General features: G+C 45.6%; 1 protein-coding gene across 2 annotated transcripts in view; it reads right to left on the bottom strand.

The window, feature by feature from the left end:
* gry (trafficking protein particle complex subunit 11 gry) overlaps positions 1 to 24,614 on the bottom strand; it is a 171,317-nt gene that overhangs the window by 111,393 nt on the left and 35,310 nt on the right. For both annotated transcript variants that reach the window (XR_012826873.1, XM_075686742.1), the window contains exons 8-9: positions 21,274 to 21,407; positions 18,973 to 19,114 (exon numbers count right to left, since the gene is read on the bottom strand). Coding sequence is in view for 1 of the 2 variants with exons in the window: in XM_075686742.1 (XP_075542857.1) it covers positions 18,973 to 19,114; positions 21,274 to 21,407 (276 nt within the window). In the remaining variant the exon portion in view is untranslated. The remainder of the gene's footprint in view (positions 1 to 18,972; positions 19,115 to 21,273; positions 21,408 to 24,614) is intronic.

Here is a 24,614-nt window from a genome sequence, read left to right as displayed (position 1 = left end):
AGAGAACATCTCTAGAAGTGCCTCAACAATTTTTTCTGTTTCAATGCTTGGCAGTGCCACAGCGTCAGGATACCGCGTTGCTATATCGACCATTGTCAGAATGTACTTATTCCCTTTCTCTGACATGGGAGTTAATGGTCCCACAATGTCAATGACAACTCTCTTAAACGGGGTATCAATGACGGGAGTATTTCCCAATGGTACTCGACCTATTAGATGTTTAGGAAAAGTCCTCTGGCACGTATCGCACGATTTAACAAATCGCGTGATGTCTGATTGGAATCCAGGCCAGTAGAATTCTTCGCTCACACGGTCTGTGGTTCGCTTTATTCCTTGATGTCCGGCAAGGATCCCTTCGTGAGCCATTTTCATCACAAAATGACGAAGGCTTCTGGGTACGACAAGCTGTTCCATTTGTTTCTTTGACCGCAGTGTGTATCTTCGGTAAAGAATTCCCTCCTTTATAAAGAATTGGACGTCGGCGAACCTAGTCTTCATCTCTTGGTCCACTGCTTCAAAGCATTTACGTAGACTGCTGTCCTCCCTTTGCCTGCTTTTCAAGTCGATTGGGCTGATGTCTAGGGGGTTTATAGCTGGTACTGGTAATGAAGGCGGACTTGATCTTGGCTGTCTGGTTGTCGCCGCCACTTCCGACTTGTCCCTGGTTTCACTAGCAGCCGATGATAACATGTCAGCAGAGATGGATTTATTAGTAGAACCGTTTCCACCTTCTGCTCTAAAGCAATCATCCGCAGCGCTCGGTGTATAAAGATGTCCTTTCCATTCATTGTCAGGATTGGAGGCATTCCGTACGCCTTTCACATTTCCCAGGACAACATCATATAAGGGATTGTCCATGCATAAAACTCTAGTCTTGCCTGTGAAGAACGGTGACGCGATCTCCACGGTTGCTTCAGGTAGCTTCAACAATCTTCTATCCAGGAGACACACCGAGGAAATTTTTCCTGTCAGCTTACTGTCTGGTACAAGGGACCTCTTGACAATAATAGAGTCACATCCCGTATCTCGCAAGACAGTAGCGGGATGTCCTTCAAGCACACCTTCGGCAGTAGGCATAGACTTTTCATCTTGTTTACGCGTCTGCGTTCTCCCGCGTTCCAAACTTCCGGGAACTCGACGCAAGGTCTGTGTCTCTTCGGTTACTGCCTTGGACATGTCTACTTGTTGCATCGAGCACGAAGCCTTCTCAGTACTGTTGGGTTTTTTGGGGCAGTCACCTGTCTTGTGCCCAGTACGGCGGCACTTTCCACAGAAAGATGTATTTGTATTTGGACCCTTCGTATTGGTCCAGCAATCAGCAGCTCTGTGACCGCGTTTACCACAAAGAAAGCAGCGTGGTCTTTCCTTTTCTTCTTGTCGCTCAGGAGTTCGAGCTTGACCTGGTGGCTTGCTAGTATCCCTCTCGTTTTTACCTTTGCCAAGGTTAACTAACCCTTGCGCCTCCAGGTAATGATCAGTAGCTTCCGCTAGCTTGTCAAGTCCCTGACAGTTCCTCTCTCTCAAAAAGACTGCCAGTTTCTCATGGCAAGTCATCAGAAACTGTTCTGAGACCATCTTGTCCCGCAGAGCATCGTATGTCCGGTCCGTATTGGCCATTTCTTGCCAGTGATCAAAGTATCCCAATAGACGACCGGCAAACTGTCTACCAGTTTCGGAACTATCGGGTTTCGCCGACCGAAACTTCCTTCGGTAGCCTTCCTCCGTGAATCTGAAGCGTTGCAAAAGCGTCTGTTTTAATGTCACATAGTCCATGGCATGATCCGGTGCCATTCTACCGACAACACTTAGAGCTACGCCTGTCAAACAGAGGCTCAGCGATAGGGCCCATTTGTCGTGTGGCCAGCCCTGGCTCGTTGCGACGCGCTCAAATCGTTGAATGTATGCATCCAACTCATCGCGTTCTTCGTTAAATGCTGGAATTAGTTTGTGCGGACTTTGGTAGCTCTCGGTAGCACCTGCGTGCACTCTCTCTGTAAGCTGCCCAGTACTCATGCTACCCGCTGTCGCGTCTAACTCCCTCAACTTTAACTTGAGCTCGAGCACTTCCCTTTCAGCCTTTAATCTAGCCAGCGCTTCGGCATCAGCTTCTTTTGCTGCATTGCGTTCAGCCAGACGTGCTTCACGCGCTTCCCTTTCGCGTGCGCGCTCTTCGTCTACCCATTGTTTCAGTGCCGGGCCAGTCAACCCCAGTTCTTTTCCAATTGCCGTAAGCTTGTCTGTCTCCATCCTCACCCGTCAGACACGCATATGCAATGTGCTGCTCTTCTCGATAGCGTAAGTCCTGTCGCGGACGCCAGATATGTGATGTTGTTAGGATCGTCACGTTGCAAAGCGTGTGACGCGAAGAAGATGGAGGAGACGGTGCATGATTAGCAAACACACGACAATTATATTAGACGGCACATAATCACGAAGAATACCTTCAACTAGAACCACGCATGTCAGGCTGTTCGTAAGCAAGACAAATATAGTCTCACGAGGTTGCGGTTGAAGGCCGGAGTGTGGTGAGACGTTGAGTCCTTGCGGTGGAGCACTCGCTGGTATGAGGAGGAACGGCGTGGTAGAGCAGACGCAGCAGCACGGGGCAGGAAAAGGTGGACGGCCCACAGCTCCGTAGACGAGAACAGGCCGCTCGGTCGCCCGGTCACTCGAACCTCGCGCGTAGAAGCGGGTTCCAAGATGCCGGCAGGCCGACCTGGGGCCTCGTGCAAGGCAACGACCCGAGGCGCTCCTCGTCTCGACGACGGACGCTCGCTCTCCCGAACCTCGCGCGTAGATGCGGGTTCGAGGCTGCAGCAGGCCGTTCCGGGGTCTCGTGCCGTGCAACGACCCGAGGCGTTCCCTGTCCCGAAGACGGACGCTCGGTCAGGTGAACCGCACCGGTAGATGTGGGTTCCGTAGGCCCGGTGGCCCTAGTCGTGCCGGCGTTCCAACGATCTCCGTTGCGCGAGACCCCTCTCATCCGCTGCACGAGCCTCCCTCGTCTTTCTTTTCCTCTTGTTGAGGCGGCCCGCAATGTCGTCTGCTCTTGCGCTCGGTAGTTTGTGCGCACTTCTTCACAATGACACAGCCCATATTATAAATAAGCACATGAAAAAAAAAAAAGAACGAACAAGGAAAGACACAGGACGGGTCCAACTATGTTCACACTGAAAGTCAAGCTTTTCTCCAGCTGAGCAAATGGTTTGCTGAAGCTTATTTTTGCTGGGGGAGGGGGGGGGGGGAGAGACTGGTTTTATTTGGATGATGCGACGAGGCATGCGCACTCTGTCCGGGAATGTGTCTGGTCACACTTTCACCCTACAGTACTTGTAACAAACCTTCCAACTGATAAGTCACAACACATCTCAGGTCATTTCTGTTCCTGTCTTTGCAAAACTTGTTCCCAACCAGCAGATGTCAAGTTCAATTGCCTTCTAATGAAGCGCGGCATGTAGGCTGCCAATCGAAGCTTGCTTACTATAACCAAGTCGTATCCAACTTGATCCAAGATCGTTACATCCAACGTTCATTCTTAGTATATATTCAATGCACATCTGTATCAGCTAGAAACATTTTAAATGTATAATTTGTTACATCTGACAACTTGTTATTCAGTCAAAGTCCGATTTTTCGGACTTCCTAGAGGAGAAGGCGAAAACGACCGAAATAGTGGACAGTCTGAAAAAACAAATGCATGCCTTTTACTGCCTTAGCAACTTCAAAAATTAATTGATTCAGTTTTGCACAGCATTCCACTTGCATGCGATGTCTGCTTGAATTTCAGCTAGGGTCACGTAACAATACGTACACTGATGTCAGCATCATCAGCGATCATGTCAATTCAGAGCTCGTTTACAGCACAGAAACTGGCCTTTCAATTTCAGTTCTGAAGTCATCCTATTCGGACAACTTAGCAGACAATTGTATCATTGGTTAATTGTGCAGAGAGGTTGAGATCACTGTCACTGTAAGTGAATCGTTGAAGTGTGTGGGAGTTCCACTCTGCATGCGGCTAGGGCTGAAGGCGAGCTTCGGATCTAGCCCCACGCAATCGCGTTGTGTTACTCCCCAACCCGTAGTGCAGGAATCGCGGCTACGTCGGGTTTGAACGAATAAGGCAACCAGCGGCATCAACTGTAAGAATGTTTATTGCTACCGGCAATAAAGAACACTGGCAGAGGGACGTCCTCTCTGTAATAGTAATAAGTAGGCTGGCCTCGTTGCCCAGGATAGTCAGGCAAATGGGGTCACTCAAGGGTTGCGGCAGGTACTCCAGTCCGGCAGGTTACCGAGAGAGAGGGTCTCCCCCGGTCGCGCTGTTTTGTACCTTTTTACCTGGCCCAGGGGAATGTCTTCCTCGCCCATCAGCTACCTGCCCGCAAGTCGGGAAGGAAGGGCGCGCGCGCGTCGCGAGAGCGAGGAAGAATCGGGAGAGGGCATAGTGCGCCTCTCCCCTGTCTATGCCGGCTCTCAACGCGACGGCGTGGGCGAAGATGGGCGCGTGTGTTCCCCACAAGTGTTCTTTCAGTGGGAATTGCAACACCAGTGGGGCACAGGTCACTGATCACAAGGTCCCTGGAAGGAAATTGATTTGGCATGCTGTTGCTATCTTCAGATTAGATCACAGTCTCAGTATTGAGTGTGAAGCCCCCTTGGGAAAAATGTCTGTGAAACATGTCTTGTCAACTCCTTCCACACGTCTGAAAGCATGCCCCCAGCAGACCTGAAATCAATGTAATGTATAACGCTTCTAAGATCTTCACCTTATTTTTGAGAAAATTCAAAATCGTCTCGAAATTTCACCCTTCTCACTCATGTTAGCCTGTGACTGACCGCTCTCAACTTGCTTGATGATGCCAGCTTCCTTTTTTGTTTTCATTGTTGGTGAAGGGTTTCAGCATCCAAAACTTCAGACATCCTCATAAATCTGCCGGCGCGACGACGTACAAGTTATCAGGCATGTCTGAAGAATGAGTCATTGACTGTATTCTTGTTTGTTATATCAAGGTTCAACTGCAGTTGGTTCTTGATCATCAACGGGAAGTTGTGCTGCACAGCCTGTTGCCAAACACAAACAAAATTGCATACACAGGATTATTTGCAAGCTAACAGCTCTTTCATATGCATTGAGGAGGCAAAATTAAAGATTGCAAGAAAACAATCAGTTCAAGTGGTGTTTTAACCCTTTGAGGGTCGATTTTTTTTTGCCATATGTGACCACCCAGGGTTGATTTTTTTTTTTTTTTTATGGCAGATTCCAATTCTTCTGAAGGACTTATTTCGAAAAAAAATTACCGTAATTTTTCTAGGGTGACCGTAATGTGAGAAAAAAATATTTTGCTTTCGTATATATGTACTCTTTATTCATGAATACCAACAATAAAAAAAAGGAAATAAACCTATAAGAAATCAAAATTCGGTGCATTGTTATAGTTCAAGGCTTAGAATATGCGCACACAAGTATATTTCACAAGTCTCAACTCTCCATGCTCTTACACTAATATTTACGTCCATAGTATAATCGAACTGGGTAGGTGACCGCACTAAAGAAAGCCGTGTGGTTGTGTGCCCGTCAAAAAAGCAAAACATGTGACAAATTTCCGCTAATCTTCATCTTAGCGCCAACCAGAGGCAATTAGATATCGCAAGTCTCCCAGAAAGAAAGAAAAGAAAAGGAAACGCTTGCACTGCGGTATTCTTCCTATACTCGCCCCTGTGAGCACTAAACAAGCGACAAACGTGCAGCCGCCCTTTGAGAGATTAGTAACGAAATAGCCATCAGTTCTGCCAGCGCAAGAAGACGAAACTGCCTGCAGAACAAAATTGGAGGACGCTTAAGCTTCGCCTTCAAGAGTGGAACGCGGCAGCGTTCCCGTCGACCCGCCAAGGGGTGTAAGACAATGGGCTACGGCGCAGCGACTACGCACCCCGCATCGGACGCGGTGAGCGTCGAGCAACACAGCGTTCGGCGCGACAACGAAATGTGCGCCTGAGCAAGCGACGCACGCCTGAGCGTTAGAAACAGCTCGTTTCTAAGGCAACACCGCGTTCACTAGAGGCGCTTTTGTACCGCTTTGAAGCATTGAACTCGTGGCTCAGTGGTAACGTCTCCGTCTCACACTCCGGAGACCCTGGTTCGATTCCCACCCAGCCCATCTTGCAAGTTGTTTTTTATTCATGAAGTGCCTGCTGGGATTTATCGCTCACGGCCAACGCCGCCGACGCCGACACCAACTTTTCTGCGACACGAGCTCCTTAACGCTGTCGCGTTAAAACCCAAACCGCTGCCTGCCCGCGCGTGTGCGCCAATGTGCGAGTGGTAGTATATAGATGCGCCAGAGCAAATTAGCTCTAAAACAAACCGTGCAATGGAAGCCGAGAGAGGGAGGCGCGAGAAAAAAATTCCCTGTATTTCCACATAGTGGCAACACCCATGCCACAAAAGAAAAAAAAATTAAGAAATTGGTGCGCTTTTTAAACATACAGATGGCACCGTAAATATATGGCATCAACAATTTTGGACTTGTCTGCGGCGCCGTATATTTACGTCATTGACCCTGAAAGGGTTAAGCCCCATCAAAACTGACATCCTTGTGCAAGAAAGCCACCAGCCACATACCTCATACACAGGTGGAAAAACACCCCTGCGGTGTAAAATGCAGACAACGCCCGTTAATTCATCCCTTGCGAGACCACAAGATTTGGCCAAGTTATTTGAAAGGTTGAAAACGAACAATCTTTTCATCTTTTCATTGTTTCAAGTAGTCTGTCAATGTCCGCAGACCATGTCAATACAGTATTACAGTAGAATCTCGCTGATATGATCACACCTGATACAAATTTTGGGATGATACAAATTCTTCAAAAATCCCAGCCCAAGTCCAATAGCTTACATGCTCAAGTTCACATGCTGCAAACTGCTTTTCGGGTCATGGCAGATGATACGAACAACCAAGGCACTTCATGATCTGCGGCCAAGCGTATGTCACTCTGCTTCTGCACGGCCACTCGCAACCCCCCTTCCGTTCAAGTAAACCAAAAATGTTTCTTTTTTTTTTTTTGAAGCTTTCCTTGTTTTCTTTACATTTCTATGCAATGCTTGGGTTTCTTTAGCAGTATCATGTAGCTTGTCGGCCGTTTTCAAAAGCCTTGCAAGTTTAACAGGAGCTAGGAATCCTATGCAACCTTGTCTGGACATATCCGCAAGATCAGCCACATTTGCTTCCACGGGTATTTATTTTATTTATTCCGCTCCTTCTGTTGTCTTTGGTGCCCAATGACAGATCGAAACTTCTCTACCTTTGCATCTGTCAGAGCGCAAGATACAAAGTAGCTTTGCCACTACAAAAAAAAAAGTAAACATATTCCCCTATCTTGCGCAAATAATATCCTTATCAACATCAGGCAACACCGACGATGCAGCAACAAGCAAAACTCAAGATAATCAGGCAGACCTTTAATTGCTGGCCTTGGAACGCCAAAAGTGCGCAGCCTGCTGCTGCCACAATGAGCATGAAACAAACGCGCCAGCTATTGAGATACACATCAGCCAATAGAGTGCTCCCTGCACACCATGTAACTATAGTAACGAGTCGAGAATGCCAAATTTCCATTCTTGCGCTCCCCCTTCCCTTTCTTTATTTTAGTTTTGCATGGAGAAATACGGTGCTGCAGTTAGTTAAAGCTCCCATCTCTCGTGTCTACAGCGATATCAAGATAGCAGCACTGCGTGAATGGAAAGCTGCGCGGTCATCAATGCAAAGCCCGATTTTCTTTCCAATTTTGAAGACAACGCACTACAAAAGTGAAATTTTCACAAATTCTGCTGTGTAATATTCAATTCTCCATAATATTTCGCCATGAGATAAAGTAAGATCTAAGGATTCCAGAAAAATACTAATGAAGATATTGAAAATTTGACCAAGTCAGCAATTTCCCAAGTTTTTACACTTTTGGGTGATACAAATTTTAGGTGATGGAAATCTTTTACACCGTCCCAAGAGATTTGTATCATCGAGATTCCACTGCATAACTATATTATGTCGGCGACGGTCAGTAGCCCACAAACCTCATCACTGTCTTTGGCACCCTCCTTGGGACTCTCTTTCTACAGTGCTGGGCGACCAGAAAATAATGTTGACTAATCTAGACAAAGCCAAGAAGCAGCCTCCACTGTGAACGAGCATGCTTGCTTCACATTACTTTCCTTTTAAAATGATGGCTTTCTTTGGCTACTTCCTCAGGTTTTCAAGGTTGGTGGATGGTGAAATAACACGGTAGAGGGTTGGAGGAGAAGGGTAAGAGTGCAGAGGGAAGCGTGGTGTTTGTTGGTGCAGGCAATGCTGTCATGCACGCAGGACATGGGCAAGGAGGATGAGTACCTAGCCGCATCACATCCACATAAGAAATGCAGCATGAGAAATGCAGCAGGTAAATGAAATCGATGGCTCAACGATAATTCACCTGGTTGGGGGGAGGCGCAATGAAAAGGAAAACAAAGAAACGCTAACCAAAAATGAATTGGTTTAAAAAATGTTTAATACATTTCAGCTACCCTATGGAAGCCTCGTAAGAAGCTTTCCATATGGAAGCCGGAACATTTTTGAAGTTTTTTTTTTAATCATTTCATTTTTCGTTGGCGTTTCTATGTTCTCCTTTTCATTATGCAGCACAGTAACCAGAAAGCCATCACTGACATTGATAATCAACCTTGACAGTGTGAGTGAAGAAAAACCCGACAGACGCTGGTGCCTGGCGTCCACAAATTATATCTTTAGCCGAGCCTGCTCAATCAGGCTTCCACATGATTGAGCAGGCTGCTCGCACAATGTCAGCGTGTTGGGCGTGTCGTCGTCTGGTTACCGGGCCATTCTGTGCATTACAACAGTTTCTGCCGAATGTTTTGTTTTTTGTTACTTCTTTTTTTCCACATGTACACTGTATATTTTATAGCCTTTTTGCAAATATAAATTTTTTTTATTCGAAGCAAGGTTATACTGAATAGTAATTAGTGTCAAATAAATTTTGAAGTGAACAGTTTGAATAGTTGTGGGATTTACATAAAGCCTGACACAACTGCCAGATGTTGATAAATCTAAAAAAAATATGGGTTCTTTACTTGTAAAGAAGAAAATAGATTCATTCCTGGAATTGGCTTATCTTTAAAGTGCTGTTACAGTGAAACCTTGTTACTACTAACCCCACTTAATGAACTTTTGAGATTAACTAACTTTTTTAGAAATCCCCGGCCGACTTCTTATAGATTCAATGTAAAAATATTTTAGTAATATGAACTTCAGAATAACGATCGTTATTCAGTTTCCCTGAAACATTAACAATGCCTCAGGACTACGACCTAATATTCCAAAATCTGGGGATTCTTAGATTTCCACATATCCTTCACAGCAGCCGAAACAGTAGTCTAGCAGACGACAACGTGCAGACAGTGGACGTCGTCGCACATGGGTTCCAAAAACCTGAGATGGTGCCCGAAAAATAAAGGATGCAGACAAGCAGAGGCGACGACGCATCAGGTTTTGCGAACACATGCTCCGCCCAGAAGTGTCACCTAGCATCAGAGGCGCATCTCTTCCTTCTTTCCCCCTTCTTTCTGTACACGCCTCTTTCTTTCGCACTTCTTTCTGCAGCCATACTAGCTAAGCGCACGGTGAAGTGTAGCCTGCGTACTCACGGGGATGCCACACGGTTGCAATTTTGCACTTTCCAGACGGTGTCGTTTATGAGTGCTTGCGCTTTGACATAGTTCAGGTGTCCGCCTCGAGCGAGACAGTTGCGGTGTCCATGGCAAGAAATGTGAAAAACAAACAAAACGCAAGAAACACTGCACCTTGGAGGCGACATGAAGCTATCTTTTTTGCTGGTAGTTTTCTCGGCGTCAGCACCTGTTTAGTGCATGTCAGTCTTACTATACGGAGTTACAGTGGTGCGTGGTGGCGACATCTATAAAAATGTAGCAACAGCGCATGTCTAGAGGGAACACCGACATTTTCGTGGATAGCTTATACAACTTATGAACTGATGGGTTGACAGGCAGAGCGGTGAATTTTGGGGCTTTCACTATAATAATTTTTCAGAATAACGAACAATTTACCGCGGTCCCTTGAAGTTTGTTATATAAAGACTTCACTGTATTCAGATATTTCCATGCAAAAATAAAAGTGAAACATTTCCTGCCAGCGGCACAGATAATTGATCTACAGGTTTTTTTCTCACTGTTGTGCTTCGGTCTAATTAAAATTTTGTGACGATCGAGGCCAAAGGAGCGTTCAACCATCGTGCATCATGATAGCACAAGGTGTCACCTTGATAGCATGACTCTGGCAGTTTAGGCTGTGTTGTGCAAATTTAACTGGGTGCTTTTCGTCTACTTGTGAGCATAACCCATTTTGTCCAGTAAGCACAAAAACTTGGTGGGCATGCTCGCTGCTTTTGTGGCCCTCAGTCTAACCTGTGCACATGATCTTGAGCCTATCACCGGCAAGTAGCAAACTTCCAGGGATGCCTTGACACCTACTGCCACGCCTGCCTTGGCTGTTAGGCCTAATCAATGCTGCTTGACCGGGTGTTGGCTACAAAATTTCAGGTCAGTGCGAGTCAACGCAAATCTATTTGCAGCTGACATTCATCTCTCGGGAAGCCAGAAACAATCTTGTCATCAAAAGTGGGTGTAAGGGGGACAATCTGAATGGTGTTAACTGTCTTAACAACTGCAACAACTGCTATTTTTAAACACATTGTGCACATGAATCATGTCCGAAAAATTCAGCCTGAAAACGTATGGTGTCCGAAAGTTTGGTGACCATTATACATTGACTCAAAGAGAAGCTGGTGGTGCCATAGATTAAATATTAGAATTATCGAGCAAAAATTTGTCTGCAACTGTAAATGAATTCATCGTTGATTTGTAGGGCTGTGCGAATATCCGAAACTTTCGAATACCGAAGCGAATAATGTCATATTCGATTCGACCTTCGATTCGAATAGGGCTATTCGAAAACTTCGAATATTTTCGAAGTCTTTCGAAGTTTAAGAATGCCGGTACGCGTACATTTTTTGCAAGTTTGTCTTTCTATATCTACTCTGTGTAGAGCATTTTCATGCCACTTTGCTGACGGAGCCACGACCGCTCGAAAGAAACAAGGCCATGACCGAGCTTTGGGGCTAGCATACGAATTCACGAACGTAAACAATATTGATAACGATAGCGATGGCTCTTCGGAAGTTATTTTTAGGCACTAAATGTAACATAACTGTAACGTCATCATAATATCCGTAGGTATTTATCTACCTAAAAGTACATATTATACGTTGTAATTGTAAGATATAATATAAATCGCCTTAACACCGACAAATTAAAAAAAAAAGTTTGTCTTAGCGGTAGTAGGTATTTGGTGAAGCAACCATGTGCTTTCTATAGCTTCTTTTTTTAGGCTTCCGCTTGCAAACGTTATGGTGGCTAGAGGGGGAGGCATGGAGGAAGGAAACTGAGGAGAGGCCCTACCCCCTCCGGCGCCAGGAGAAAAGTGTGGAGGAAGTGACGTTGTAGGTTCTCCTTTTTTGCTGTTCTTTTATTTTCTTGCTGTAAGCCACGCCTTTCGGGCCACAATGGTGGCTTTGTTATTGTTCTGTGCGCTCACACGTGTTGCTCCGTAGGTTTCGTACCGTGGCAAAGGCACCGTGCGGGCAGGTTTGCGTTGGTCACCGTGTTTTATTGCGCTGCGTTATCTGGACCGTGCTCTACCGGATGTTGCTGTGGCCAGGTGGGACAGGAGGAACTAGAGTTCATGAAATGAACGGCGCATGCAACGCTGAACACAATGTACCGCGCCACGGCAATGGCAACGGACGAAGGAATATCCGCGGGAAATTTTGCCCTCTTTGGCGGAATCATGCTAACGTGCTTTACGATTGTTTAGTATTGCTGTGGAGCGCGTGCATACGAGCAGCACGGTTACGCGAAGCGCGGCGTGGTTTCGTGAGAAATGTAAACAAGAGAGGAGAGCTGGCCCGATAGGCGGAGCAACGCCATGAGCAACGCCAACTTCCGGCTTCACTTCAGCTTCAGAGAGAGTGACGTCAGGGCCTCTCCTTAGTTTCCTTCCTCCGTGGGGGGAGGTGTCAGCATCGGCTGGGCTGTGCCGTGTATGGCGGTGCGGCATTTTTTCATGACAGCGACAGGTGACGCGCTCGTCGTCTCCGAGATGCCTAGTGTGATGTGTTTGAGCAATCTCTCCGGCTCCAAGCACGCGTCGTGAAGTCTGTGGTGAAGTTAGCTTCGCCTTCCTCTCTTTTGTTTGCTTTCATTAGGAGTTCTGAGTAGCTTTCTTGGCCCACGCCATTGCAAAAATTTGGTCGATATGCAGAGTAAGCTGGATGATCTCCTGGATGTGGGCCACCTAAATGAAGTTCACGAGATGGTAAAGCATTGTGATGTGATGCCAGATCATCGTGAAATGGTGGGATCAAATAGCAACTCTCGCATGCCCCACTACGTTAGCGGGTATGTTACCAGGAAAATGCTAATGAGAACAAAGTGCGGATAGTGTTCTCTAGCTGTTGCTTCACGCAAAAGACTCGTGCTTGCCTCCAGAAGAGTCGTGCCTTACCAACCACATGGATAGAGGTGGCCTACTTTACCCATCTCAGGCACTAACAGACTTGGCTGCTGCGATGGAAGATGCCTTCACGCATTGTTTCAGGTTTAACAAGTTGAAGGCTGACAGCATCATGGGCCTTATTTCCTGCCTGTCAATAAATAAGCTGGATATGGTTGGCTGTACGCAGCATAGCGTAGAAATCACCAACCAAGTGATACGGTTTTTTGGCATCACGAGGTTGCACGTCCTTGTCGCAGGAGAGAACGCATCGAAGAAAGGGAAGAGAGAAAAAATTAAGTACCTCAAGTTGAGGCGCACAACATAACTGCATAACTGCAAAGTTTATATCAGCAAGACCAACATAAAGTGTTTGTATATGTAAAACAGGAATTGTTCACATCACATTGTATGCCCAGAAATATCTGCATATCTGAGCAGAATTTCCCACCCGACAAATTATTTTTTGCACTGCACCTTGTTCACCGTTTCTGAGTATATACCTCCATTATATATTGGATTTGCGCTCCATTTCGTGTCATATTGTTTGTTTGAGAGCTAACAACCATGTATATAGAGACGTGTGTATTATTTTATTAACAATAAATATTCTTTTTTAAGGCATTTTTGGCATTATTTGAGCAGTACTAAATACGCAAACTTAGTTCTTTGCAGGTTTCTAATATTGGAAACGAAATTTCCCTTAAGCTCTCATTATGCTGAGTTTTGACCATTGGTGCCTACAGTTCTACCTTTCATTGCAAAATTAAATAACCTTGAAATAATCATGGTTCACTCGAGCGGCCCGTTTCAACTGAGGCGCGCACTTCAATGAGGCGCGCACCAACCAGTAGACGATTAGGACAAGCGCCATGTAGCTCAAGGCACTAACAAAGTCACGCCAGACATAACTGCATACGGCACCCCATAATAGTCCCTTAAAATGTTAAAGCAGCACTGGCAAACTGCAAACAACCGCCTACTGTGGAAGCTTTCTGTTTGGTGCAATTATGCACTGAGCGTGAAGCTAAAGCACGGCGATAAAATGACCAAAATTTAGTACATAGTATGTTAGGCAAGCTGCAATGATAAAGTAGCCTAGCCTTTAAAAGGATTTTCCGATACGCGTATTGCACCCCAACAAGCCGCGGAGTGAGAAAGCACTTCACAGCGGAACCAAATAACCGCAGTGGACCTTAGCCAGCGTACGGGAGGCATCTCGAAGCCGACAGCAGCGCCGCCGCATCGTCCTGAAGAAATGTCCGATGCCGACACCTCCCCCTCTAGACACTGTACAGACGTGGTCGCCGGATGTGTACGTCGCTTCAAGTTATCAACTTCAGTCACGCTTTAGCTGTTCTATTTGCTCGATTAGCCAAAGCCGAAGTAGCCAAACCATGAACGAATCGGCGCAGCGGGTGTTCCGGAGTGCCATCTGGGAGTTCTTCGATTGCGGAGCCAGTGACGCGACGTGCCGCACGTGCAAGATGCGCCTTAAGACGCCCACCACAGGCACTACAACCACCCTCGTCAATCACCTAAAGCGTCACCCTGACCCATTCAAGCAGTTCGAGAAGCTCCGTGCAGCCAAAAGCTCAAAAAAACCTGCAGACCCGAAAAAGACGACGGCACCAACAAGGCGGACGCAAGTGCCGCTAGCTGTAGCTACTTCAAGCCAATGTTGAAAGGTGACAGTCAGCGCGCAAAAACGTTTACAACGAAGGTTGCGCAGTTCCTGGCCACTGGCTTGCACTCTTATTCTATCGTAGAGGAGCCAGGCTTTTTGTCTTTGATGCACACAGCAGTGCCCGAGTACAAGGTCCCATCGAGGACTACGTTTTCTCGGAGTGCCGTGCCAGAACTTTACGCCAAAGGAAAAGAACGGATCAAAAGCGAGCTGGCGAGCTGCGCAGTCACTTCACTGATGGGACCCCATGCTACTCGGTGACGACCGACGGGTGGACGTCTAGGCCCGGGGATAGCTATGTCTCATTTACATGCCACCTCGTTGATAAAGAGTTCCGGCTTCACAATTATCACCTTGTATGCCGGCACATGCTGGAAGGCCATACATCTGACAACCTGAAGTGCATCCTCCTTGACTTGGCAAAGGAGTGGGAACTGCCTCAAGATGTTCCAGTTTTCATTGTCACTGACAATGCCAGAAACTTCCTGGGCGCCGCATCGCGAACGGGATGGACAAGTCTACAGTGCTTCGCGCATACGTTACAATTGTGCATCCAGTGTGCGAAGAAGGACACTCAGAATTTTGAGCAGCTGTGTGTCAAGGCCCGAGCAATTGTAGGGCACTACAAGAGGAGTTCCCAAGCCAGAAGTCGCCTCAAAGAGGTTCAGGTTAGCATGGGCTTAGAGCCCCTTGAAGTGACTCAGGCTGCTGCGACAAGATGGAACAGTGAATACGAAATGATGTCATGCCATTTCCTTGAATCTGTCGGAACAGGTTACATTGGAAAACCTGACTTCAAGTGAATGGCATCTGATGGCATCTGTCACATCAGTGCTAAAATGTGTTGACGATGCAACAAGAGAGTCTTGCTCCGAAAAGCACCCAACTCTTTCGCAAGTGGTGCCACTAGTGCATTGCATGCAACTTCTGCTCGCTCAGCAACAGCAGCGTTGTGGGGAGGAGTCTGCATTTGCAGGAAACCTCCTTCACAGCATGAAGTCCAGGTTTGTTAACATAAAATTGCAGGTGACATATGCCTTGAGCACAGCATTGGACCGCTGATTTAAAGCCGTTTGTTACGACCCCACAAGTGAGAAACGGTGGCTCAAAGATCTACTCTGCTCAGCTGTGGAGAAGAGCCTGCCTCAGGGGAGAGACAGCGAAGAGTCCAATGCACCTGCACAAGCTGTCTCTAGTGATGTGTGGGATGTCTTTGGAGCTTTGGCCTCTACCACCACTTCAAGCACTGGTTCCCAGTGGCTTATGGAAGAAGTGGAGGAGTACCTCCATGCACCTGTTCAGCCCCGCTTGGAGAATCTTTTCCTGTGGTGGAAAAATTTCGGCGAAGTCAAGTACCCGTCACTGTCCAAGCTAGCTCGGCTATACCTGTCGGTGCCAGCAACCCAAGTGTCAAGTGAGAGGTTGTTCTCGTCAACAGGAGATGTTGTCACCACTAGAAGAGAACACCTTCTCCCCGAGCATGTTGAGCAGTTAGTGTTTATACACAGCAACATGCCCTAGGATGAAAGGCTGGGTGAGCAGTGCACAGTGGTCTGAATAAATTAAAAAATGAAAAGGTCTCGTGCCTCTTGTCTGTTTCTCATTGCCTCACATTTATAATGGTTCAGAAAATATATAAATGATAAAACAGCCAGCAGAGATCATTGTAACAAGATTATGTACTTCACTCCATCAATTTTTCTGTTGCGTACTAGGAGTTCCAAATATTCGCTTCGATTCGAAAATATTCGCTTCGCTTCGAAATTATTCGAATTCGGTGACTATTCACTTCGTATTCGCTTTGAAGTGAAAAAGCACTATTCGCACATGCTTATTGATTTGACTCGGTTATGACACATGCGATGCGAGTTGCAAACCAAAACAAACACTGCCGATTAAACATTTTTAAAATTTATATTAGTTCATATTGAACACTTCGAATACTGAAATTCGGCCTGCAGCAAACATTGATTAGCATAACATTCTATTGAACATTCAGAAATATTGAATATTCATACAAGCCTAATATTCTGCCTGCTGAAAGCAAATAAAACAGCTTTAATTTGTGCATCATCCTGCATGTGCAATTGTGTTTTTTCGTTTGTGTCCTGTCACAACCAGACGTGGGCACCCTCTAAAGGGTCTTCCTCACCCACACATGACGAGGCGAGAGTGAGAATCACCTTTGGGAAGAATGGTGAGGGTGAGCTGAGGGCAAGGGAAGGTGCGGTGACATTGTGAGGTTGAATGAGGAAAAGGTGCTTTATATTGTTGAAGTACAAAAAAATCACTTGGATTGTATGTGTGGTGCGTTTAAAGTCTAAAGTTTTAAAGTGCATTGACAGGAAGTCTCTCTAGTGCAGATGTGTGTCGAAGCCCACTTTTAACTGACTAAAGTCATGCAACTGCACTGCAACTGCGATTTCTCCCTCCCCTTCACGAGTGGGCATCTTCACTTTTACCTGCATCTTTCGTGAAGCATCGATAGCAAATGTCGGCGCCATTGCATCCCAACTGCTGCCAACGCCCTTCCACCCCCCCTTCCCCCCCTCAACCTCTTCAACACCCCACTCTACCATGTATTTGCTCTACTTGGCATTAAGCAGGCTTGGAAGTGGGAGAAGGATTGCTGAAAAGCACGAAGCATCCAGGCACTTGCGAGAACAGTGCGTGCCGTGTAAGCATTCCCTTTCTCTCTTGCGGCCAAGGTCAAAGAAAGTGCACTGTAAGCTGCATTCTTATGACAAGTGAGCAAGTTCGATGCTGCCAGAATTTCTCCAGTTTACTAGGTCGCATCAGCGCAGTTACCATTCCTGTTCAGCATTCATTCAAACCCTCCCCTGCTTTGCTTAGGTGCTCTATTGAGCCTTTGTGCTTAAGCAATGGTGGCTGCCACTCAGCATGACTTGACATCATGGCACTGCTCATTCGCTGGTTGTGCTGCTAAACTACGTTTGTGGCATTGCCTATGAAGAGTGGTACTACTGTTGCCTCTGTGGAATGACCGGTCACTCGAAATGCTCAATGTCCAGCGCAACCTTCGAGAAGAACAAGGTGAGGGGGACTTTCAACATTGCTCTCCTGAATTTTAGCTTGATTGAACCGTCGCTGATGTAGCTTTCATGCACACACTTGGTGCCTTGACGGATGAAAAATGCAAATAGCAGGGAGTATGGAACCGGGCAGCTAGCCTCAGCACGCCAGCCCCCTATAATGCCACCCCATGACATTCCCTCCAAAGCCAATCTGTGCAATGAGTCTTCCGGAGCATGCCCTGCATGGTCATTGGGCTTTTTCAAACACTGTTTGGTCCACGGTAGGTTTCAGTGGCGCCCTCGTCATGCATTCTCCATTCCACGAGCTCAGTGGATAAAAATTATTGCTTTCGCATCATGTGGTGAGGGCCTCTATTTTATGACTATGCTTCAAGATGATCACATGATGCTCCCTCAGATTTTTTCCACCCTCCGTGATTGATGCTCGCAGTCAGTGTGACTGACAACAAATACAGTGAAACCTCGGCGATACAATCATGACTGGTACGAATTTCGGGGTGATGCGAATTTGTACAACTCCCCGGCCAAAGTGCGCTGTACACTATTAGCCCCATTTCAGATGTCCCGAACCCTCCTCCGCGCCAGTTCGGGTGATACGAATGAGAGAGCTGCGACTGGCGCGACCGCCGACAGCAAAGTGGCGAGGAGGCTGCACCGAGCACGCCAAGACTGGTCAGCAGGTGGGTCGTTTCTGTGTTTGCAGGGCAGAGGGGGGGCCAGCAGAAGGCAGCCAATAACACAGCAGGACACTGTATGCACTGTACGGCGTGGAAACGGTCCGGCACTGGCAGTCTCTCCCATGTTGTCTCGCTGCTCAGGCTCGCACTCTGTGCTGCATCCAACGTTCTCGCGAAGCGGGTTTTGTGAATTTTGCGTACAACTTACAGAATTACCTTTTGGTTGACCTGGCAGAAAAGAAAACCCAGGAGGACATCTGAGACTTGTTCGATCATGAATAAATTTCTAAAAATGAGTTTCTGGCTCTTGAACATGCCGATGTCATTTGTTTTTTGGCGATACGAACTTCGGGTGATACGAATATTTTATGCTACCCCTTGAGATGCGTATCACTGAGGTTTTACTGTATTGTTGTCAGTAGTGTCACTGCTAGAATTGTGCATCTACACTTATGGTACATATGTAGTGTCAAAGACCAAACCACAGTTGATTTTATGGACCAATGAAGACTTACGAAATTCTCAGCGCCTAGTGTTCTGTCTGACACCTTAAAAAGCTACAGAAATTCTGAGAATTGTCTGCTAATGCATAAGCATTCTTTGGCTCAGCTGTGACTTTGTTATTGCTTAGTTTTGCTTACTTGCTTTTCCTAGCTTATGCACATCTACCCATGGCCTTTCCAGTGGCAAAGAAAGCTCAGGCTTTAGTAGACAATTGTTCGATTTTCTCGCCACATCTGGCCCCTTCGATGCTATCGTACCAATTTAGCCGGAATGCCGGGCACGAGCGTGCCTCGACAGAGCAGAGCGGTGGAAAGGGAACACCAGCTGCCGCAATAGCGCGCGAGGCATCGCGTGCGGGTAGAGTGCAACTATGCAGTGCAACGGCACATCCATGAACCTCAGCAGGCATTGTTCAGACGAACAGCACACACCTTGCACAACCGGGCCGCTTGCTCCTTGCGTGCCATGGCGTGGTTGGCCGCCTGCTGGTAGTAGAAGCCTGGGTGCTGCGTCTGGATTGCAGTCAGGCCAAAGCTCACCGCTTCCTCAAACAGGTCACCAAAGTGGCTGAACCTGAACACCACAAAACACCACCCACTGGAAATGCTGAGACTGCCAGCTGTTCCCTGGAGCCATCTTCAGAAATATCATTGGCCTGGCTTAAGAGATGTGTTGTTGGGCAAGTTGGTTCATTGTACTAAATAAATTGAAAGAGCGTAAAAAGAAAAGAAGGGACACTGACAACACAAGGAACAGCACAGGCACTCTACGAACAAGTAATGTACAGTAGACCCTCATTATAACAAAGTCACTTTGCTTGAAGTATCACTTTATTTGAAATTTCTCCCAGCCCCAACCAAAATGGATGCATTTTAAAACGGATCACTTGAAGCATAATGATAAGCTGCTTCGCTTAGAGCGAACTGTCAAGGGGTGTGAGTGCACTCACGATGGCACTCGGTGCCTTTTGCACCGAGCAAGCAGGTGACCCTCTCGCTTGCCAGCTATGTGATCACGTCGCGTGCACACCCTTTCCCTCCATGCTGCGCCCACATGTTATCAGCAGCGAGCAGGTATGCTCTCACGACGGTGCTCATGGCCTCTCCTTCTCGTTGCACTTGCCTTCCTTCACTGCTCGCCCTCTTCGTTTGTTCTTTTTGATCGTGGCGATTGCACGGAGTCACATGCCGACCGTCACAATCACCTGATCCACAATTGCAGCCCCGCAATCACGGGGCTGCACACTGCGATCAAGAGCAACTGTCATGATGCCAGCCCAAGTCAAAACAAAAAACCAAGAAAAAAAATCACAGCTGGCAGCACATAGACGCTTGCGTGCTTGTTTCTGTGCAAATGGCATGTGCGTAACCACCCTATTCCACTGCCCCAACAGGAAGACGCAGATAAGCCCCGAACTTCCTCGCCTGCCCTCGCTTGCTGGCTCGAGCGGCAAGATAAAAGAATTTTGCTACCTTTAGTTTTACTCAGGGGGCTTACTCGTACCGAGCAAGTGAGTGGCTTGCTCCATAGTTGCACCCTTTTCCTTCACGCTGCACCTGTGCATTAACAGCGGCTTGATGCGGTGCTGTTGAAGTAGTGCGCAATGGAACAGACACATGTTACTCTGCACCACGTTCCGCGAGCCCGGTGTGCCCAAAGTCACCAGAACCGAGACCCTATTGGCTCTCTCCCACAGCTTGAACAAAGAACCAATCGCGACCGAGAAATTCAATCTTAATCGGACTTGATAGCAATCAAAAATGCACCACATGACATCTGCATTAGGCATTCACGGAGTTGTCCTATTTCAGACCTACTTTTTTATCTTTTATGGTGTCGTTGCTTTTATCGAAATTACTGCTTATGTCAAATTTTTTTGCCGTCCCACTCACTTCATTAAAATGAGGGCTTACTGTATTTCAAGGAGTAAAACAACAGTTGGTTGTCTGCATATGTGCGGAAGAGACATGCCACCTGGGGTTATAAAACAAGAAAGCTAGGTCAGTTCTATATCAGAAATAATGACATTGTATTTAAGACTTTCAAGAATTGACACTTGAAAGCAGCCAGAACTGATGTATTTCTTCCTGAAGTACATCTGTTGCTAGTGAGAGCCTGTGCTGTTGCCTGTCTTGTCTAGTGCATTTTCTTTTTCTTTTTTTAAGTTTGTAGTCTTCTAACCCTTTCTGCACCACAAGAAGTGACAAAAAGTGTACCAAATTTCCTAGCGATTTCTAGGAATGTGGCCTCCTGATGACTGCACTCGTCGATGGTAGAAGAAAGGTTTATTTATTGCGCACTGGCCAAGGTGCATGGTTTCTCCGGAAAGAAGGACACAAGCTTGACAGTAAAAGAAAAAGTAATCCTACTCAGATGACCGACCCTGGTCCTCTACAGCCCAGCTGACCAAGAGCTTAGAAAACCAGAGTGCAAGGGCAAGTTCACGATTATTCAATTTTTCCCCTTCAACTTTATTGGTGTAACTCAAGTGTCATGACAGGGATGTAGAAAACGTAGAGCTTCGTATCGAATACAAGGGATGTGCTTTCTGAGGCTAGTAATTCAGAAAACTACAAAGTGCTAATACCTGTGCACAAAGCAGTCAGCTGTTGCTCTAGCTGTAATACCGCACTGAATGGTGTTGAGCCCAAATCTAAACTGAAACTCTTTGCTTCAAATGTTCCTGCTTAGCGCATGTGCCAATGAGAAACAGCGCAGGATGGCGTACGCACTGCTTGGACAGCCAGGCACTGTGCTCGAAGGCAAGTCGGGGGTTGCCGATGCGGTCCTTGAAGATGTCCACATGCCGTCGAAACTGGTGGATAGCATCCAGTGGAATGTTTTGCATGAACGCCAGCTGGCACAACTGCATGAGAGGCAAGGCGCAAGGTGAGCATCGCATGTCTTTGTGTGAATGTAGCTCACAAGTGTGACTGCCATGCTCCCAACGCACAGCAGCTCAATGGTTCACCGTGAACAAGACATAAAGACTACATTCTGTAGTTTGAAGAAGTTCTTAGCACAGAAGCCACACTAGTCGCCGCAGCTAGCTCCTCAATGAACAAAAGTGGTGCTACATATTTCGAAGTCTGCCGCCCCCATACTCAACTGTTCTTCCTTCTTCACGGCTCGAGCTGCGTGCGATAGATGCCAACCAAGAAATACAGAAGTACTAGTGTAACTTTTGTGGGTTAGATCCAAGTTGAAAAATTTTTTTATCGCCTCTCGTACTATACAATGCATCTCCCAGCTGCTTTAGTTTATAGAAGGCACTGGCAACTCATAAACGAAGCTCAACCATTCTTCTGGTTTGCCACAGCAGCCAAGTGTACCCACTGAAGTGTACGCGAAGTCTAAAAAATCAAACTATATTAGAAGCATTTAGAGCACTATAAACACACAGGACATTAGTAAAGCAACACATATCACACGCATTTTCTTTCTTCTAGTTTTTCTAATAATGCATCAGCAACTACACCACCTATCCATCCTTGTGCAATGTACTACAAGGCATCCGAAATATTGGTTGTCGTTGTACCCTATCTCCATGAGGTGAATGATCATGCTGCAAATACGATTGAATAGCTGAACATATCCAAATTTTTGGTATCCAAAAAAAAAAAAAAAAAGATCAGTCAATAACTTCTTGGACAACATTATAAAGCAGACTTATTTGTAACAAAGTACATGCAATTATCTACAATCAATCATGTTTACAGTAGTTTTATAATTGACAAATTACTCTTTTACTTGCTAGCACTCACTGTAGTTCAATTACTTTTTTTTTCGCTAACCGATTCCTTGTAAACAGTTTACTTCGTATGAAATACAAGCTGCAACAGGCAACGCAGCTTTGAGCCTGGGAACTAGTGCAGCAGAACAGCCGCGGTTGTGCTGTGCGGCAGCTTTGTGGATGCTGCGCAGACAGGCAAACCTAGTTCTCAAACTATGTTCACTAATTTCCCCATCTTGTGTTTGTACCTTACAACACCACCCTTTCGTCTAGTGCACACCCGAGCAAGTATGTTCAGTGTTGCTGCCTGATTTGTTCACAAGAAAACAAGTGAAGCTGATGGACGAATATTCTGAAAAGCAATTTTTTTTCGAAGACAAACAATGTGTTGAATGGCTGCAGAGAACTAATAAAAATAGTGATGCCAATTTTTTTTTTTTTTTTGGCAATACAAATACAAGGTTTGCCTGCAAGGTAAGACAATAGGAGGGTGTAAACCTCCTCACTAAGGCCTTCACCTAGCTGGCGCAGCAGAAGTAGCAGCTTACAAGTATCAATACTAATAAAACCAAATACAATGATTAACAAAACAGAAAACATCAAAACTATTCAGAGCACAATTTTTAAACATACTGCAAAGTGTCAACTGTTTGCAATATAGCAAGTAAATAAATTAATACACCACTGCAAAAAAGAAGAAACATTCTGTTACAGGCATAAGTTATACATTTTAGAATGTGAGACTGACAACATCACTCTTAACATTAAACAGTTTAAAACTCCATTACCATTCATTAAACATGTTGCGATAAAAAAACATGTTTAGTACTGCATATTTAAGTTTGTGAATTGTTCTAGAATTTGCAGCTTCGTCAATATAGTTAGGGCACATATAGCATAAACACAATTTCATATTCGATAGCTTACGTGCCATATTTTGTCCTTGGTTCCTTCAGTACTATGGAAGTGCAACGTAGGCTGTGTGTATACTCAGGTAGCGATAAGAAAATTGTTCAAAGTTGCTGGAGACCTCTTTAAATAGCCATACACAGATGTTTGTCTTGCAAGAGTCTCTAATACAGTTAAACCTCAATATAACGAAATTATTGATATAATGAAGTATTTAACTGTTCATAACCTCTTGTCCAAAGAACACCATGTAATTAAAGCCTCAATATAATGAAGTGTGTTTGTATACGATTTCAATAAAGTCAAATCTCGATACAGCCGAACCCACTTATAACAATATTCAAGTGCCACTCAAATACCATTGCTGTAACTGAACAGCTCGTCTTTACAATACTGCCAGTTTTTCCATATCAGTTTTATTACCATTTCCCTATACTATGAGACAATAGCTAAGATGTGAGTGTATAAGCAAAAAGTACAGTTGTCTGAGAAGCCTAACATCGAATCCATTGTAGCAAGCCAACAAATCGTGCAGCCTTTTGCATACCTTATATATGTGCTCTGTCCTGCTTAGGTTTTTATGAAATGTAACACCTAGAAATGAATGGCTTGAGACATGTTCAAGTTGTGATCCTCAATAGAATTGTGCAACCTTTTGCATACCTTATATATGTGCTCTGTCCAGCTTAGGTTTTTATGAAATGTAACACCTAGAAATGAATGGCTTGAGACATGTTCAAGTTGTGATCCTCAATAGAAAATTCTTACACTAATTTATTTCCTTATTCTACGAATAAAGAACTGTAAACTTAGTCTTTTTATGTTTAAGTCATGCTTATTTAGATATAGCCACTTGCTCAGTTCCTGTAACCAATGAGTAGCCGTAATTTCTAGTTCCTGAAGTTCCTGAACTCCGGAAAAAAATTCATTAGTGTCATCCAGCGTACAGTATTATTTCATCTGTTAGTGGAACGTTTGTTAAGTCATTTAAGTGTATAATAAACAATAACTTGTTCTAGTTATTGCAGTTGTTCAATGTAACTAAATGTGAAGAGGAAAGTCACGTAAGAGTAAGATTACTTTTTAGTAATTGCTCCATTTCTTTTGTGGAGTATAATTGGTCACTGTAATCAATTACATGTTTGAATGAGGTAATTTTAATGGTAATCAGTTACGTTTTTTGCAACCTGCACGAGTCCGTTCCAAAGAAGCATTTGCAGTAGACTTCCATTAATTTGACTTCGATTATTTCACTCTCGACCGAAGGTCTCGGCCGGTGCCCCTAGATTTCTATGGAACCAAACTTCTGTTATTTCGATCCTGAATTTAACCTTCGCTGGATAATTTGAACTTGGCTGGTCATCACACACACGCCCGTCTCCAATAATGATCACAGTGACGACTATGATGGTGACAGCTTCTGTTTTGGGT

Source organism: Dermacentor variabilis, chromosome 3 (genome assembly GCF_050947875.1).
Source record: "Dermacentor variabilis isolate Ectoservices chromosome 3, ASM5094787v1, whole genome shotgun sequence".
Taxonomy (NCBI): domain Eukaryota; kingdom Metazoa; phylum Arthropoda; class Arachnida; order Ixodida; family Ixodidae; genus Dermacentor; species Dermacentor variabilis.
The sequence above is the reverse complement of the archived record's forward strand: the minus strand, read 5'-3'. Positions and strand labels throughout refer to the sequence as shown.